The sequence below is a fragment of the Passer montanus genome, unplaced genomic scaffold (genome assembly GCF_014805655.1).
Source record: "Passer montanus isolate IOZ18808 unplaced genomic scaffold, ASM1480565v1 scaffold69, whole genome shotgun sequence".
In the NCBI taxonomy this organism is placed as follows: Eukaryota; Metazoa; Chordata; class Aves; order Passeriformes; family Passeridae; genus Passer; species Passer montanus.
In genome coordinates this window covers 1,262,385-1,281,757 of record NW_024372036.1, presented here as the reverse complement: position 1 = coordinate 1,281,757, position 19,373 = coordinate 1,262,385, and the positions used below count along the sequence as shown (strand labels likewise).

The following is a 19,373-nucleotide window of genomic DNA, read 5'->3' as shown; positions in this document are numbered from 1 at the left end:
TTTTCCATGTCAGAGCTAAGAGCACCCGTGAAGGTTTTGTACTTACCTCATGATTAGGTCTATTATATACAAAAAATACCTTGGAAATAGCACTGCTTGGAAAGGCAAAAGACAGAAACCAAAGCAGAGATGGTTTTAACCAGAAATTTTAGAGAAAATGCCTCCAGATAAGTATGGCTGTATGAATTTTCTGGGGAGAATCCACATGACTGTCCAGGTATTGGTAAAAAACATTTGTTTTGCAGTGCTCCTGTACTTGTTCACTCCCCTGGTGCTTGGGGATATGCTGCCTCTGATGGCTGAGTGCAGCTGGATTTATTCTCTGAATTTAATATTCCCAGATTTTTACGTGTGCAACCCTAGAGGACTATTTCTTTAGTTCTATTTCAGTAACACACAGAAGCAAGAATAATTTTGCATAAGAAATATTAATTTTTCCATAACCTTTAAATACCTTAATCCATTTTGAGATGCTATCTCTAGGAGATGCAGAATAATTTTCACAGAGTGACCACTCCTAAGCTGGGAAGTTCCCTACTATTGTAACCACTCTGGTACTCTGCCACTGCGAATATTTCCACTACTCTGGTGGAAACATGGATTTTGCCATCAGTCACTTAGCAGAGTGATCTAAAGCAGTTCTTTCTCATGGAAATTCAGGAGGCTATTCTTTGGACAAAGTGAATTAAGGTGGGAAATTCCATCTTCTCTTGTGGCCAAAGGAGAAAAGGAATCTTCTAGCCAAAATGAGATCTGGAGATTCTCCTTAGCCCTCCTTCCGTTGCTAATGTATTTCTAGGGAACATTGTGATTATGTCTTTTCTATGGCATTGTCCAAATTCACTTCAGGCTGGCTTTGACCCTTATAATTTTGTCCCTGCAAAACCTCATGACTTCCCTGTAGTCGTCCTGAGTCATGGAAGGGGAGGCACAGCAAGGAGCTGAAGAAATGAAATGCTGCAGAGCATCTCCTCCCCTTGTACTGCTGGGAGCCTGATTACACACATACATATCACTCATGGTGAAAATTACATCCAGGGGCACAAGCAGTGATGCAGCTGGACCTAAATCTGAGTATTTTGTATTGGAAAAGAACTCCAGGATCACAAAGTCCAGCCTTGAAATGGAACTAAGCATTCCTGGTTCACTGGCAGTGTCTCGAAGCAGCGTTGCTTGAGGGTGAATGGATTATCCAATGTATTGAGGAGAAATCAGGCTGTAATTACCAGGAATTCCAAAGGGAAAATGCATGTTCAGTTGTGTTCTGACCTCTTGTTTTGTGTTTTTTTGTCCCTCTTAACAGAGACAAGGAACCGGGGCTACAAATGGGAAAGACAAGACGTCTGGTGAGAATGGTAAGGGTTGCCTTTATTTCTGGATGGAGAATACTAAGTAAAATAGAGCCAAAATACTTTTTACTGTAATGACAGATATCTGTCATGAAGGCTTTGGTGTCATAACTTATCTTTTGATTGTGTTTGAGAAACTGGAAGAGCTTCAGTGGATTTGTTTTCTTTTTATTTGCATGTTTAAACCCTTTGCTAAAGTAGAGTCTCTTCTGAATGTTCACTGTGGTAAACCAAAGGACTTCACAGAAGTCAGAGCAGACACAAATGGGGCTAAAACAAGCATAGATGTGTGTAAAACACCAAAAGACAAGGTAGGGTATTAGAAGCTGCTCCATGAATGAGGAAGGTGACGAAAAATAAAGTTTCAAAGGATTTGCTCATAGAGTTTCTGTAATCTGATTAATCCTACATAATTTCAGGCCCAGAACTAAGACACCAAAGTTAAAATCCACTTGTTTAGAGCTCATTTGAGTGTTGCTAGAGAGAAGCTATGGATGGAGCAGCTCTCATGGAAGGACCAGATGGCAAAGAGCTCCAAATTTCATCACTGCAGTGGTCTGGACTCATCTCCACTCCTCCAAGGGGTGACTCATGGGGCTTTTTCAGACCTTAAAAAAGGGGCTGGCAGAGAACAATCTCAGCCCTTTAAGTGGCACAAACAATTCTAATTAAAAATGTTGATTTTTTTTTTTTTTCCTCCAGAAGAAAGCAAAATGGATTTTTCAGGAAAACAGTAATTGTTTGGGGTTTTATCAGCTGAAATCTGATTTTATTTCTTACAGGAGCAGAAATGCTTTACACACAAGTGATAATTGATTAAAAGCTGGTTACCATCAGAACCATTTTTCAAAGGAAAATATTTTAAAATATTTTACTTTTTTTAACACAGCCAGCTGAAAAAGAAGCAGCATCAGAAAGAGGATTGAACTATAAAATGTGCTCTCTGCTTCTGTTTGCTCATCCAGTTCTAATTAAAAGAACGTGTTCTATGTCCATCCCATCCTCTGAAAAGCAGGAAAGATCCAAATCCCCTCTCTGAAAAGCCAAGGTTTTTCCAATGGGTCATTTGAGCAGTTACTTTGGATATGTTTTGGCCTTTTAAGTGTTGGTCAGAGTAGAATTTTTGGGCCCTTTGAGGTAACACATCCTAAAGCATTAAGAGCCTTCTTTATGGATAGTTTTCCTATTACAGGGAGGTGACTTTCCCATAAGGGCTGTTTGCATAATGCTTCAGTAAATGAAATCCATAGATGATGCTTCCACTATGATACAACACAAATTGGAGTGGGGAAAAAAAAAACCAACAAATAAATATTTTGGCTTGTTATAATGTCTTGAATTAGTGGGAACAAATGTACCCTGACAGCAAAGCAATTTGCATTTTCAAGTTAACAGGGAAGGAAAGCAAGGAAAATTATGTCAGCCATTCGGGCAGCATGGGGAGCGTGTTTTTCTCTTTTCTGTTTGAGCACATTATGAACTCAGCTCATTTGCCTTGAATTTCTTTCCCAAATAAAAATTTCTTCACAAATAAAATCATCCTGTTGTCAAGTTTAGCTTAGATTTACTGATTCTGCAGCCTTTTTAAAAGCCTTTTTTTTTTCTTAGTGGGGATTTTGAGTGAGGAAGGGCTGCATCATTAATTCAAAAATATATATGGTTCTAGTTGTAGCATAATTTTATGTATAGCATACACAGACAGATGCACAGTTAATCTTGGGTAAATAGATACCAATTATTTTTTGTAATGAAATTACAGCAGAAAAACTGTCACCTACATAAAACAAAGTAGCAGCAGGGGAGATGGAATAGAGTCCTCTGATCTCCCCAGCCCACATGCTTGCATAAAAATAAAGCAGAATCAGAACTTTGAACCTGAGATTGAATGCTAAATCAAAGAAGCAGAAATGTGTAACTCTTTGTCCTTATTAGCTCTGTGTGGTTCAAACTCAGGCAGTGATTTATTGCTCTGAAAATTGGGGTGTGCTGGAAACCTCCATACACAATATAAATCCTCTGTTCCATGTTTTTCTGGCCAGAAGTCTGCAATATGTCCATGTCTTCAATGTTATTAGCCTCTTCTTCAAGTGTTTGTTTCCCTGTCAAAAAGAAACTTTCCCTCTTGTTTCCCTTTTGTTGAAAAGGAGGGAGGGTGGAGAAACCAAAAAAACTCTTTCATCCTATAAAAAGAAAGGGAAAAAAAAAAGAAAAGTCATACTCTGACAGTGTTTGCAAAGGCAAACTAGTCTGGTTGCTGTCTTTGCTCTTGTTTACAGATCAGGGAATGCTGCTGAAAACTGGCTCAGACAACAAGCAGAGATGCTTGGCTTTTCTCAGGGTTTGGTTCACGCCGTGAGACACTCTGGGGTTCATCTCTGTTCGTGCATTGCAGCAGAAAATGAATTTTGGGCTTGCCTCTAGGTTAGGTTGAAACTGAAGAAAATAAAATAATAACCATGGCAATCAGTAGTGTTCCTCTTTGAAGACATGTATGGCCTTGCTGTCACCGTGCAGCGCTCAGGGAAATTCAGTCTCTGAGGATTCCTTTTATAGCAGGGGTGGTTTGGGTAGGCACAAACGCGTGTTCTTGTTTGACCTTCCTTGGACAGGAACAGTCTATCCTTAATTGTGTTTAGTTCCTACCCCCACAGCAGCAGTGGCAGCTCTTAGCAAACCTCCCTTCAGCAGCAGGGACTGGCTGTGCTGCACACAAGGGTGGGTGAGGATGGCAGGGACCACAGGGGACAGCTGCTGCCACCTCCCTGCCCCAGCAGGGCCGTCCCAGGGCACAGGGGCAGGATCAGCCCTGACCTGCTGGCAATGTGCCCAGGATCCCACTGGCATTCCTGCCCCCAGGACACTCTGCTGGCCCAGGGACAGCTCGGTGTCCCTCAGGACTCCACATCCTTCTCCAGCAGGTCACCCCCAGCCTGTGCTGCTGCCTAGAGTTATTTATTCCCAGGTGCAGGATCCTGTATTTGCCCTGGCTGAGTTTCAGACAGTTCTCTGCCCATCTCTCCAGCCTGTCGAGGTCCCTCTGAAGGGCTGCACAGCCCTAGCAGGGACCAGCTGCTCCTCCAAGCTGTGTCATCATCAGAATTGCTGAGGAGGCTTCTGCTTCTTCATCCAAGTCACTGGTGAACAAGTTAAACAATCTGGGCCCAGTGCTGAACCCACCTCACTGGGACCTTGAAGGACCTCAGTGTACCTGAAACTCAGGAGATGCTTGTTGGTGAAACTGCAAATGTAACTTCTAAACCCGTTCCATAACGCTGTTCTCTGTGGTAGAAAATCCACAGGGAAGACAGCACTGCTGTTCCCACACAGCTCAGTGTGGGATAAGAAGCTGTAATTTCTTTTATGCTCACCTGGTTTGATTAGTTGGGACAATCATATTTGCAGATGCAAATATGAAAACAGAATGTTCCCCCCAACTATTCTTAATGAATAAGTGATTCTTCTCTTTGACCTTGGCAATGTCACAAAGTTCCTTCGTAGGTTAACACTTGTCACTTCTTGTTCTGTTTCACATTGCTCTATGTTAGTTTTTTTTTTTTTCTCTTGTGGTGTAATTTGCAAGCTGCTCTCATGCAATCTACTCTTTAATAGCCCAGCACAACTGCCAGGGAAACAATTGCATCAGAAGCAATTATTTCTGTCTTCAAATTTAGAATCGCTCTTTTTCCTATTAATAGATCTCGCCCTTTCTTTTCAAACTACATAAAGCATGTGATTATTAATTGGTATTAATATTTTTTCTTGGAAGATGAGATTTATCATTCAGTAACATGAATATTTATGATAACAAAGTGAGTGTTTTCATGGGACAAATTCTATGCCTTCCTGGCTCTGAGTGAAATGAAAATGAGTAGGTTTTGCATGAACTGAGATGTCATGGTGGATTAATCCAATCACAGCAAGATGGTCAGTTGTATTTTCAGTTTCTTCTCATTGCCAAACACTTGTCAGTGTATGAACTCTGCTTTGGGGCATTCAGAAAATTATACATGAATAAATATTCTGTGTTTCATCCTGTCCATGGGATGCCTCTACATAAAAGATGAAGATACAGTAGATTTCTGAAGATAAATTCTTATATTTTACATCTAAACTGGAGTCACTTCAGTCTGAATGCTTCTAGAAAACATTAAGGTTAAGGGTAAGTAATTGCAAAGCAATTCTGTGAGGGAGAGCAGAGATGTCTCTCTAGTAAGCTTTCCTGGTATAGGGACAGGCATCTTGAAGTGTTATCAACAGTCCATTCACCCACTCCCTCTACTCAAGAAATTTGGGAAATTCTGCTCACTGCACTCAGGAATAAAAAAAAAAAAATAAAAAAATCTTGCCAGATCTGACAGAGTGAATACTAATCTTCATAGTTATTTATGTAGAGTGCTTAGCTTAATAGAGCTTCAGTTCCTGGCTAGGGGCCAGGATCATTATTGTAGTATGGCCTAATATAAATATCTCTTTAGGAACTCAAAATTAATTTTCCACTAATATTCTCCAATGACTGCGTAAAAAAATGTGCTGTTTTTGGGAACAGCCCTACAAATAAACTTACTGGTGGAAAAAAGGGTTCTGAGGAAGGAGGGGAACACATGAGGGTAATTTGTATAAATATTCAAAGGACCTCATGGAACATGGTTTGCTGTATCTTCTCGGGCCCAGAGGTCACATTTTTTAGTCCAAGGAAAGGACAGAGCCTGAACTTCTGCATTGCAATGCTCCTGTATTTTCTTTCCCACAAAACACTGCTTGTGTGGCAAGAGATGAATCTTCCGTATTGCCAGCAACTGCTGAATCAATGTAAAAAAACCCCACCCAACCCTTTCAAATTGCTGCTCTCTGATATTTCACCCCCACAGCACTAATCAGAAGTTAGGATGAGGAGTATTGGATGAAGGTAATTAATATTGAGTTTTCCTGGGTGATAGGTTGAGAGCTGGCAGGGAAATTAGCTTGCCTTGTTGTCTCTTTTCACTGTGGTGTTCTAAAATTCTCTCATCCCTTTTAAGTGGTGCTTCAAGGGATATGATCTCCCTGTAATGCACTCTCTCTTATTCTACTTTCAGCCTACATCCAAAGCCAAATTCTGCCCTATTTTATCTGGTCTAACCAGTACTAGTGGGGATTTGGGAAGTGTAATGAGAATGATTTGTTGTACCTCATCCCACATCTCTTAAAATAAAAAGTCTGTGCCTCAGCAACATTCCCAGACGTGTCTCTAACCACCAAATACCATAACACCTTCACAGAGCCTAAATCCAAAAGTGTCTGAACCCTCAGCATGGTTACATAAGTTGTCTTCGGTCATGTACAGATCACTGAGGCTCAGAGAGAGGTGTAAAAATCCTGTGGGAACTCAACACTCTGATCTGTAGCTGAGGGTGGATTAGATCAGAGGGGAAAAAGTCCCAAGTGAACAGTTCTAGGTGAATCCCATCTCAAGGCAAGGCACAAACACTGCAGGGAACTGCTGAGTTTCAGTTTAGGTGTTTTCCTGGGGACAGCTGCACATAAAGTTTGCCCAGAACCAAACCAACGATGTCTCAGGTGCTTTCCTGTCCTGCTTCTCTTCCTTTGCCCATCCTGGTGTGTTTATCAAGGAACGTTTCCATCCCTGCAGCAGCCAGCAAGGGCTCAGCTAAAGGCAGATTGAGCCTTTAATAAAAAGGGTCTGGGATTGTTCACAGATCTTCCCTGGAGAGCATGCTGAGAGGAAGAGAAGGGAATTATACATGAACTTTATTTCCTCTCCTCGGTGAATTTCCATTTCTGGAGACCAGGGATGAGCATGAGTCTTCCCCAGAGGGATGCTGTGTGCTTATTTATTTGGGGTGATGAAGGCAGCGAAGGATTGTTCACAAAAATTCTCTGATCAGCAAGTTTTTGGTGTTTATCCAGCAACAAAACTTCTGAAGTGATGATTTTTATGTGTGTTTGAGATAATGTGGGCACCTTCTGCACTGAAACTTCACCTACACCCACGTGTGCCAGTCCATGTGCAGTGACCATCTGGTTTCGTGGAGAGGAGCCTCTGGGGGAGTTTAATCAATGTCTGATCTAAACTGAAGTAATACTTCTGAAAGAGTAGATATTGTTCCTATTTTTCTGTTGCCTGTCAGGTTGGCATTGTGCATTACATCTGCACTTCATCTGGTAATGAGAAGCTTTCATTTTTTTTTTTTAAAGTTTAGGCAGAAACATTTTTAAAAAAAAAAGATTGTATTAAAAGTTTCATCAATTAATAGCAGTGCTCTTGTAGTCTGGCTTGTGCCCTGGCTCTGGAATTCCCCACAAGTTTTCATTTTGTGTATCATTTATAACCACTCTCATGACTCCCATATAAGTCCATCTTCCCACACAAAGAAAATAGCACTATCCACATGAAGGATATCTGTCAGTATGTTGCTATATAATGTTAATTATGCAGCTTTTTCTTGCATGTTTTGGGTTTCTTTTTTTTCTTTTTTTTAATGCAGAAGTCCTACTAGGAATAAAAACCACGGAGCATAACAGCACAAGCATAGAATAAAAATTTCAGCTTTTTGAATCTGCTTTTTAAGGACTTTAAAAATGGGAAATTATTTCAAAATATAAACCTTCTATTAACTGGTACCTTTGACAAGGAGAATCTTCAGACAATACTCGTGCTACCAGTGAATCTCTCTAGGTACTTATATGGTCCTCACCACCATAGTAACTGAGAGTCTTCCAAATATTTAAAAATAGAGATAACAATAACAATTCTTGCCCTGGTCCACCTCTTTCTTTCCAGCTTGCCAGGAGAACAACTTGATTAATTTATGGGATCTTTGTTTTGCACACAGTGCCTGCACACAGCTCGGGAACCTTGTGTGCCTGCGTGGATGCGATGTTCTCAAAGCCAGTGCATCCAAAAATCCGAAATCCGGCTGCATTTCTAAAAATGTGAGAGATGAACACATGTACAGGAGTTATATATATTTCTATATGGTCCCTTGCAGTCTGCTCCTTTGCAGGAGGTAGAAGTCAGTAGGACTGCAGCATTCCTGCAGTGCTGAGATCAGGAGAAGCCCAGGGAAATCATCGTGAGGTGCCTCAGTCTGAATTTGAACACCTGAAAGGTGGTGGTAGCCCAGCTCCTATCTGAGAAACTGCCTGGAAAATCAGCCAAGGTCATTAGGGGGGAAAAAAAAGTCAGTGATTAGAAATGAAGAAAAAATTACATTAAGCAAAAGAAAATAAAGCTGTGGTGATGCTGGTGGGTTTTGCCTTTTGGATGAGTCATAAATATGCTGGAGTTCCCATCAAGTGTTAACGAGGAAAGACAGAATTGAAATGATGCTTTTGACAAGTGCCATATTTCTTCTGGAAATCAGTCTGTAATTATCAGTGAGCTGCCTGCGAGTGCACCAGGGAGAAGGAGCCTTCTTTCCCTGACTGGCACGTAACTGGCTGCCTTCCACAAATGTGCACTGCCTGGAAAATGTGGTTTTTTTGGGAGCAGGAGCCTCTAGTTCTGCCTTGGTGCTGGTGCTGACCCAAAGGGAGGACGCAGCTCAGTCCAGCCCCTCAATAATCTTGGTAGCACCTCTAAAGTTACCTCTAAAATTAATCTGCCCCTGCATCACCAAGGGTAGTTTGGGGTGTTTCAGGATTGGGATGTGGGAGCTGGAATATTTACCTTGGGAATGTATGGAGCTGGGCTGACTGGCACAATTTGGAGATTCATCCCTCCACGTTCCCCGACACTAACAACACATGATTAAAAGGCTACAAGAGCTGCATATAGCTGAGCAGCATGTTTTTTTTTTAATTCAGTGGAAGTGAAAAATGAAAGAGGAACACAATCAATGCCCAACAGTGGTTACCAGGATTTACTGTTGTGGAAACATCACTTTTCTTTTTGACTGTACACACGACTGTACACAGACCTGTTTTACTTCACACCACAGGCTTTTGTTTTCTTCTGGCTTGGGTTTGTAAATGGAATGAAAATACTTTCCTACTTAAGAGCTCCTCCGTTAGCAATCGGTAAATGATTAATCATATTTTTTTTTTCTGAAGGTTTTTAAGATTTTAATTTGTAGCACACAGCTGTCTTCAGGCACTTAGCTCGATGCTCCAAAATTAGCTTGTAATTTGGTGTTATCAGGCTCCCTTGTGTAAGCAGGCACCAGAATTTAGAACAGCAGGAGTGTTACAGACATGATGAAAATGTGGTCCTTTGCTGAACTGGTGGCCAGAACAAAAAGCAGGAAGGAAGTAGATGCTGCATCAGGAACCAGCAAAACACTTCCCCTTCAGTCTCCATGCTCAGAGTATTTCAGGACCTTATTTAAAATGCTCAGGTTGCTTGTCCAAGGGAAGAGAGGGGTGTCTCAAAGCCAGCCCCACATGTGTCTTGGGTTCCTGTGCCTCTCTCTGTACGTTTGGGGTGAAATTCTTCATGTCTGGCTCTTTGGGTGCACATCTGTGTGAGAGGCCTAAAGCTCTGTTTGTTCTCAACAGATAAAAATGTGATTTTTGGTGACTTTTTTTTGGTGAGAATGACCTCCTCTGGAGAGCCTGGTGTTCATAGATCTTAATTTGATTTAGGCTTCTAATTTGCTTAGCTCTCTCAAGGCTGAGGAATTTGTGGGTAATACTAACATTACAAAACAATAAAAACAACATAATAAAATAAATCATAAATATAAGAGTTTTTTGTCTATCTCTGGAGTTAAGTGGATGCTCAGCAGGGTATTTCAGAATGTATGGTTTGTACCTGGGCATTTAACTTTTCCTTAAATCCATCTCAAACCACTCCATTCTTTTTCAGATTTGTCTTATCCTGACCACCTTGTGCCAGCTCTCAGAGCCATTTTATCTGTGAAAACATCCAAATATTTTCTGACTTAAGGATTTTGTTAGGCAGGATACTGGATTTGATGGAAGCATTTGCTTTAGCCAAGCACTCTTAGTATTGGTTCATTTTTCCCCCAGCCCACAGTGGGTTAGGAATAGGAAAGACTGAGAAAAATACATATTTTCCAAGGAGGAATTTCCAAGAACAGAAGAAAGTTGGATAGCACCGGATATGGAAAAGGCATTTTGAAAGTCACAGTGGAAAAAAAAAAAAATAGGGCAGGGTGCTCTAACAGCTCCTGGGAGATGGTGTGGGTATTCCAGAGCTGGAAATCAGCTCTCAGCACTTCTCCAGGGTCTCACAGTGACATTATTTAATCACCACTGATGAATGAGTTCTCTAACTGTATTTTGAGTATCTCATCTTTCATTCTAATTTATACCTAAAACCCCCTGAGACTGCTGGTTGACTCTAGGTGGAGAAAGCATTAATTATTCCTTAGGTTTTAGTGAAACACTGGCACTCCACAGTGACCAATTTACTACTCCTGTAAAAGCTGCCAATAAAAGATGGACATGTACAAATATATTCATTAGCACAAACTAATTAAAACCCAGGCTAATAGCCAGGAGCACAACACGTTCCTGAAGGATTTTGGAATTCATTGTGTGCCTGTGCTAATCCAACAGTAACTATCAGTGCAGTTCCTAATCTAAGTTAAAGATCTCATACTGATAGACACCTAAAATTTAGTTTATAGTGCCCACAGACACTGCAGAGGATTTCTGGCCCAGGTGTCTGACAGGAAACAGGGATTGGCCATGGGGAAAATTCTGGGCTACAGGAATTGGCCGTGGAGCAAATTCTGGGTTACAGGAATTGGCTGTGGGGAAAATTCTGGGTTACATCCTTTGTTGTGTGGTAGAACCAAACAGAAGGATGGGAGAGGTGAGATTAATTAAGCCTGAAGAATTGTTTATTCTGATTTCTTTATTGTTTATTTGGATTTCAGAGCTGAAGGTAGGTTATCAGGTGTGGTACCTTTGAGGGAAGGTGTGGATACACGTTTGTGTATTCCAGACCTCCAGCTGCTTTGGGGTTCCATCCTGAGGGATGATGGGAGCACATAAACTCCATCCTGGCTTATCCAGGTACATAGAGCACAGGTGAGGATCAGACAACCTCCTTCTTTTCAACTCTTGGGACAGAACCCACCAAGGGAAGGACTTTGAGACAGACCTGAGCAGGATCCAAGGCTGTTTGGTGTCCTGAAGCAGCCACCTCTGGGTCTAGCAGCCAGCAGAATAATTCCCAGCAGAAAATGTGGATTTTAATCTCACCTAATGGTTGTATTCATCAAGCAGACAGCTGCATTTGTCACTGGCAGAAATTTCTTGGTGACCTTTCCAATGAATCTGTTCACAACAAAACTCCATGTCTCTGGTGAGAGATCTGTGTCTCTCGTGTGAGCTCTGCCCGTGGCAGGCAAAGATGTGGAGAAACTGGGGGAAAAGCATTGCTGGCTTATTTTAGCCAAGTAGGTAAGAAGACAAATGGAAGATGTGGAGGTTTGGACCTTTTCTGTCAAAGGGTGATGGATGCTGTCAGCAGAAGGCATGACATTGGCTTTGCCCATCAATCATTCTCTCCATCAGCACCACTTGGTCTCATCTCAGACAAACTTCTGTGGCTTAAATTCCTTCCTCTGTCAAATTAAAGAGAAAGAAATAGCTTTTCTAGACCCCAGTGGGAAGGAGTTTGGAGATTAATGATCCATAAACAATGGTGTATATTCCTGTGCCGTTTGCCCAGCGGGACCAGGTGTGGGAGGCTTGGTGGATGTTGTCTGCTCTCACTGCTGGATCTCTGTGAAGCTTTTCCAGAGCTTTGCCAGGGAAAAGTGTCACAATTCTTGTGTAAGTATTTATGGTTTTCACAGGAGGGACCACAGAAATAAAAAGCAAAAGATTTAAGTCATGAGATGGAATCCTCTGGAGGTTCCTTGGCTCAGAACCATTCCATTATGGAAGAACATCAAAAAGAAAATGTGATTTTTGGCAATTCCCTGCCATTCCTCCCCATGCCACGGGCAAACCTTGGGGACAACACAGTCTAGAAGCTGTTCTCAGACACAGCAGAATTGTGTAGATTTTTGGTCTCTATTCATCATCTTAAGAAGATTACTGCAGCTAACATTAGCATTTTTGCTATTACATGGTGGACTGGCTGAAGTCCAGACTGAGTTGGAATTAGAATACTTAGTTCTTTTCTTTTCTTAGTTCTTTTTCTTTTTGCAGTAGATGATGGACACAAAAAAAGCCAGTGAAGGAAGCTGCATCAAGGGCTTCCAGTGCTTTGTAGTTTCTCCACATATAACTGTTTATGTGAGCTTTTAATTCCAACTCAGTTTGGTTCTAAGTTTCAAGTTTAAATGAAGTTAAATATAAGCACATCCACAACTGACATTATTTTTGAGTGGGTACTGTGTGAGGCCACTAAGAAGTTACTGTTTTCCTCTCCAAACTATAAATATATCCAAATTTACTTGAAACTTGGCATGAAAAGATTTTATAACTACCATAAATTTGACCCTTGTTTTGAGCCTCCCACAGCTCCTTGGACACCACAGTAGTTTTCTGTGGCTGTAAGTAGTTTTCTGCAGGATTCTGTAGTACTGTGGTGCATGTTTGGGGCTGAATTTCTTGACAGAACTTGCAGAGTAGAAACCAACAATTAACCTGAGCTGAGTTAGAGAGCAGCTGCTTCTATTGTGCCGTGGATTTCTGGGGGTTCTGGCCTGGCAGAGTTTATTTTTTTCTGGCAAAAGGCTGAGGGTTTTTTTAAATTTTGTTTTATTTTATTTCAGTGCAATTGCTAAGATAGGGAGTGATGCAGCCCAGAGCTGCAGCCTCATTTGCTGGTGTCAGGGATACCTTTTGTTGTTGTAAGTGATGCTGTCTGAATGTGACAAAACACTTGATAAGCTTGGCCAAGCGTGCCAGAAAACAAAACAAAAACCAAAAAGCAATATGGACTTCCAGCCCAGGCAGTTTAAAAAACCTCCAGGGTATTCTGTCCTCACCAGTGAGTTGTTTCAGGAGAAAATCTGATCGATTTGGTTAAAAAAAAAAGAAGAAAGTTTTGCTTTTTGCTCGTCAGGAGAGGCTGCACAGATTGAGGTGAGCACTAGAAAACACTCAGATTTGTGGCTGCCACAGCTCTCCTGGCAGTGGTTTCTGCTGGTTTTTGCAAGGCCCAAGAGACATTCACTCACAATATTGAAGTTTCTAACCAGTCACTGCCTTGTGTAAGTAGATATTTTCCTGCCACTGAGGCCCCTTGCTCCAGGCAACAAGTGAGTGTGCCCATGGGAGTGGGCGAAGGCTGTGGTGCAGTGGGATGCTCCAGGCTGAATCCAAACTCCTGGTCCTTCCTGCCAGGCAGGCCAGGCTGCTGTGATGGGTCAAGTCAGTTGTTCCTTACTTCCTTCAGAAAACCTGAGGTTTGCCTTTCATCTTTTCCACAAGTAGGGTCTTCTCTGTCTGCCCCTCTTCCTGTCTCCTTCACTTCTTCTGTCTCACCTCTCATTCCTTCTCCCTCCCCAGAGAATTTTGTGTCTTCCCAGCACAGGCAGGTCCAGTTCTCACTGCCTCATTTCCCCTCCTATTTTCCCAGGCAAATTTGCAGTCTGCTTCATTAGTAAAGAAAATTCATTTGCCAAAAAGAAGGTTCCTGACTGATGCTCTCATTTGGGGTCATAGTGACCCTCACCTGAAGTTTCTCATTTCTCTCCAGTCTCTCAAACAATTTCCTAGACTAGGTTTAAGGAAGGGCCAGGTGAGGAGACACCTGGAAGGAGAGAAACACATGTTAGAGACAAAGCAGTTTTTAAAGTAGAAGGAAAGGAAAGGAAAGGAAAGGAAAGGAAAGGAAAGGAAAGGAAAGGAAAGGAAAGGAAAGGAAAGGAAAGGAAAGGACATAATTGGATTTCCTGAGCAAAAGAGGAGAAAAAAGAAATTTAATTGGTTCTGTTTACATTCAGTTCTAAAATTTGAGCAGTAAAGACAATTAGCTGGGTTTTAGTGGAACAGGGACTGGGATGTGCTGGGTGTGGCATTCTGCCCATGGCAGCATTTTGGAGGCAGTGAGGGATGTGAGTCCAAATTTAAGTCCTTCCTTGGACCAACCCAGTTTGTATTTTCTGAAGCAGAGCGGATGCATGAAAGGTTTAGTCCTTCTTCCAGATGCTTGTAAGCTTTGTCCTTGTAATCCTCAGAAACAGGGGGAGGAAGAATGGATCTCTCTGGATCAGAAAACATGGGCTGGAGAGATGATCTGAGGATGGCCAGCCTTGTGTGTCAGCTCACATGCTCTTTCTGATCAGCTTTATTGACAATCTGACATGTCAGTAAATCCAGACAGACCTTAAAAAGTGCCTGTCAGGGTTTAAATTCACACAAGGGAAAATGTTTTCTAGAGAATTTTTAAATGAGTAGCAGAGATAAGTCGAGAGAAATCCTCAATATCGAATGTATAAAGCACTACTCAGATTAATTTTTGGCTTCCATGTAATCATTTAAGTGACTCAACTGTTTTCAGTTTTTTTTCCCGTGCTTAAATCTTCAAGAAGTCATTGGCAACTCTCAAAACAGCCGCAGAGTAACATTCACTCTCTGATTTTGATCCCTTTTAAAGATTTTCCAGCTATCTGTAACTTTTATTTTATTTAGTTTACATTCCTTCACTGTTATTACATGTACTTATTTTGTTTATTGCAATCTGGACTGGTGGCAAGGCCGATTAACAGCTGCTGAACTCTGCTGGTTAAAAGCTCCCTTTTCAGTTGTACACAACCTTGCCAAAATCCAATTGCTCAGGCTGAAATTTGTCATTTTGATTGCTTGCCTCAAGCAGAATTATTTTGGAAGGGTTCAGCAAAGTCATTCCAGTACTTTCCAAAAATGAGGCTTGAGCAAAATGTTAGCACATCAAGAAATTAAAAACAGTTACTGGTGGCCTTTTGTGTGACTGCTTTGAGCCTTTGTCATTTTGAACAGAAATGTGAGATTTGTCATCTGGGATGTGACTTTTCTATCTGTTATACAAGTCCTACATTTGTGTGAGTTCAGTGAAGCAGTTAATTATTTTTTTTTTTCCGTGAAAACTCAACATCACTGAGCCAAATAGTAAACACTAAAGCAATTAAACCAACACTGTCTTTGAAAGGCTTAAGGAAATCATAGTTTTCCTTAATTGCTGCCACATTCAGCGATGCTTTGGCCAGAAGCTGAAGCCAAATGCAGGATTGTGCCCTTTCTGTGCTCCCAAAACATCACAGTTGCTTAGGAAAAAATGTGCCTCCTTGCTTGGGAGCAGAGGGTCCCAGAAGCTGGAGCAGGAGGTCACAGGATGGGATGACACAGGAGTTCAGTAGGCTCCTCAGGAAGCTGGAACCACAGAGGATTAGGCAGGATTTGATACTTTTGGGATGGGGACCGGGAGGGAGGAGTATGAACTGGCTGGAATTTTGAGGTTAGGGAATGTCCTGGAGCAGTTTTGGGGAGCAGGAGTAGCCAGATAAAGACACAGCATTGTTGGGGTGTGCTGGGAGCCATGGTGAGCATCGGGGCTGGGGCAGAGCTGGGATGGACGAGGTGGAGCAGGAGCAGCCACCACATCTGAGGGCATCAGTTTTCTCATTGTTCCTTTCCCATCAGCTTCATGAATCCCACCCAAAAAATAGTCAAGTTCCTTCCCTTTCCTGCTGATTCAGGAACAGGACAGCAGCCTCCCACCACTGCCAGTTACTCCATTAAAACTAGTGTTAACAGTTCCAAGCTGAGGAGCCATGTGGGTGTCCATATGTTGCATCAAAATACATTTTTTGTGCTTTAAATTTAGGAAACACTGTGCTCCTAAGACTATGGAAGTTTCAATGTCAAAAATTCAAGTTGCCCACTCAATGATTCAGTTAATTTTGCGTGATGGCATCAGTTCTTTTTGTCATTTATTATCTTTCTCGTGTTCAACTTTGCAACCTGAATGTTCTTTTAAGATGGCTTTATGTGTGCAATAAACTTAGAGCTGAAGCAGGAGGGAAACCTTTATCCCCCAGCCTCAGTCAGATTTTCATTTCAATTAGACTATCTGGCACAGGGTTTAATAACTTTCTAATTGCAATTGCAGCACTTAGCTAAATCAATGGCCACCCCTCCTGATAAAATTGATTTTAAATAGCCGTTGTTAAAAGGCACCAGGTGAAAACTTAGTGAGGTGAAAACCAAGATAAGATGAATAGGAAGGCTCCTTTTCTTCTAGACTGCTCATATTAATAAAACTTGCCTTTTGTTTTGTTTTGCCTTAACATGTTTTTGCATTAAAAAAAAAAAGAAATTACAGAGGAATATTTCTGAGCTTTCTTAGAGTTGTTGCAGGATGGGAGGATTAAAAGGGAGGACAGTCCCTTCTGGAGAAGGAGGCAGAGGATGACAAAAGGGATTTGTTCCAGCTCTGAGGACTGGAAAGCAGCAAGGCTGGAGGGCCAGTGTGGCACCTCACACACCACTTCTCTGGCAGCTCAGAAATGCACCACACTTCCAGCACGTACAACCTTCCTTTGTGTCCTCAGTGTTCTGTGTGGGTTTGTTAAGTGCACCATCTGTCAGGATAATGAGACCATTTTCACTTCCCTGCTCCATAACCTCCTGATGTAGATAAAGAGCTCGGAATATGGACCTGCTTTCTCCTTCTGCAGGGGCTTTATTGGAAAAACATGCTTGCTTTTACCCACATTAAAAAAATAATAAAATAAAAAGGTGTGTGGGTGTGATTAATCAATACACAGGCTGTAAAAAGGTGGATGCTCCTCCTTGCTACACACCTGAGAATAAACCCACTGCAGGGCAGCATTAATGATCTACACTTTAGTCAGATGCTTGTCAGAACACAGAACTGCACTCTTAGGGAAGAACAGCCCCTCCACCCTTTTCTGAAATAGCATCAGGTTCAGAAGAGGATGTTGCTGAGTCAGTGCCTAGGACCTCGAAGGTTTGGAATTCTGTTTTTTCATGAGGTGGGGGAAAGGAGAAAAAATGCAGAAGTAGGATTTGAAGTACTGTCTAGTGGCTTTGGAGCCCGACCTTGCTCATTATCTTTGCTGCTTTGGAAAGGCTTGGAAAATTACATTACCCTACAACCATCAGTCCTCACTCAATAAATACAGAGGCTAAAGGCAGGGACAAGAAATCCCACAGAGCTTTGGTATTGACTCGTTACAATTCCAGGCTTTAGCCTCCCAGTACAGTAACTGCCTTGGGATAATGAAAGGGCTGCACAGAAGGACACCTTGCCCTTCTGGATTCATTCCCCCCTCTTTTATAGGATCTGTTCACTGCCATTTTTTACTCCCTTATGCTAAACAGTAAATTGTCCTATGTGACAATAAGGCCTTTTTTATTACTCTGGGACAGGAAATTAGTGGAAGAGCAGAGCTGTGCTCCAGTTCTGCATCTGAGCCAAGAGTCGTGTCCACCTCAGCATCAGTTTCCACAGCAGGGAAGGGGAAAGAAAAAAACATGGCAAGGATGTGTGGTGGAGCTGGATTTCTTCCATTAAGGAATGATGAAGCAGTAACTTGTGTGCTTTGGCATGTAAGGAACGTGTGAGTGGAATTGTGCTGTGAAATCTGAATTCTCTATTGAGTGCACCATGTTGGGGAGCTGCACTAGGAGGTGGTCACTGTGGTTTTCTGAGCTCTGCGTGCAGATCCCAGTCTGATGTCAGTGATCCTCGGCTTGGATCAGCCATGAGAACCATGGCAATACCTTTTAAAGTGTTCTGGTCTTCTACAGATGGCCACCCAGCACATCTGACACCCACATTTTATTCCTCCTGCATTCTCAGCACTGTTCTGGCTGCCTTTGCCACATTCTGGGTGCAGCGAGGTTCCTTGGAGCACCTCCACCCTTCAGGATGGCAGCAGCCATCACCTGGCTCATTCTTAGCTAAGTAGCAGAGCAGAGGTTTGGTGTTTGCTGTAGCTGCTGAATTCAATTACAGCTCTCACAGAAACTGTCATTTGGCTGCTTGTTCACATGAAGCATTTGATATTGCTTGTCGTGGTGTTAGCTGTAATCCCTTATTAGAGGTATAGAAGGAGTCTTATTGATGTACACATAAAGGCACACAGCGTACACAAAAATTCACTATCTCTGAATTAAACTGAAAGGAGAGCGAGAGGTGCTGATACAGTTTTTTTTGGTCTGTTCAACTATATTTCTATAAAAAGAAAAGTGTATGCACAATGTTCAGTCAGCTCCTGAGGGAGCATGAGAGGATCCAGATCAGCTCCACAACTGGCAGCTTCCCTGGCCATCTCAGCAGAGGGAACAAATGTTCATTCTGACCCTCTGCTGAAGGTGAGCTGTTCTCTTCTTCTCCATCCCATGGGATCAGAGTACACAGGAATTGGAATTGTGGGAGAAGGTGTGCCTGCCTTTATTTTATTTTCTTCCTTCCTGGAGCAAACAAGATTTCTTAGCTGCTGCAGTTTCAGTGTAGTACTTTTCATAAGGGCTAAATAATTCATTTGGTGAGGAAGAATTTCTCATGAAATAGCAGATAAGTGTGTTCATCTGAAATTCTACAGTGTGTAGTTCAGGCACCACTCAGGCTCAGGCAATGTAACTCGTTTAAGGAACAATACCTACATCTGAACCAGTCCCTCTGAGCTGCCTTTAACACTAATGCAGAGTGAAGGAAGGGGATTCAAGGGTGAGATTCATGCTGTCCAAAAAATGTTGGAATTGCACCCTTGGAATCCTTGCTTTTCTCCATTTCTAAACACCTGCAAGTTTGGCTTCCTTTACAGCTGGACTTGATGATCTCAGAGATCTTTTCCAACCTAAATGATTCTGTGATTCTAAGTTAGATTAAGGATTTTTCCCCCCTAGAAATTGGCCAGATCTTTTTACCTGGAATTTGGTTTTGAAATATTTGGCTTAACGAGCTTCTGCAGAACATGTAACATGGCTTTCCAAGTGGCTCTTGGGCAAGACAGCCTGAAACACACTCATGGTACCCTCCAGCGTTTAATTCCTTCTCATCCTCTTTCAGAACCACATTGCCACTGGATCTTAATTTATCTCCCCTGTGCTGCTGTTTCAGTGTTATCCTACATTCATTCTCCTGAG

General features: G+C 42.0%; 1 protein-coding gene across 1 annotated transcript in view; it reads left to right on the top strand.

The window, feature by feature from the left end:
* PCP4 (Purkinje cell protein 4) overlaps window positions 1-19,373 on the top strand; it is a 48,593-nt gene that overhangs the window by 17,163 nt on the left and 12,057 nt on the right. Inside the window, exon 2 of the mRNA XM_039729488.1 lies at window positions 1,304-1,355. Within this exon, the coding sequence (XP_039585422.1) occupies window positions 1,304-1,355 (52 nt within the window). The remainder of the gene's footprint in view (window positions 1-1,303; window positions 1,356-19,373) is intronic.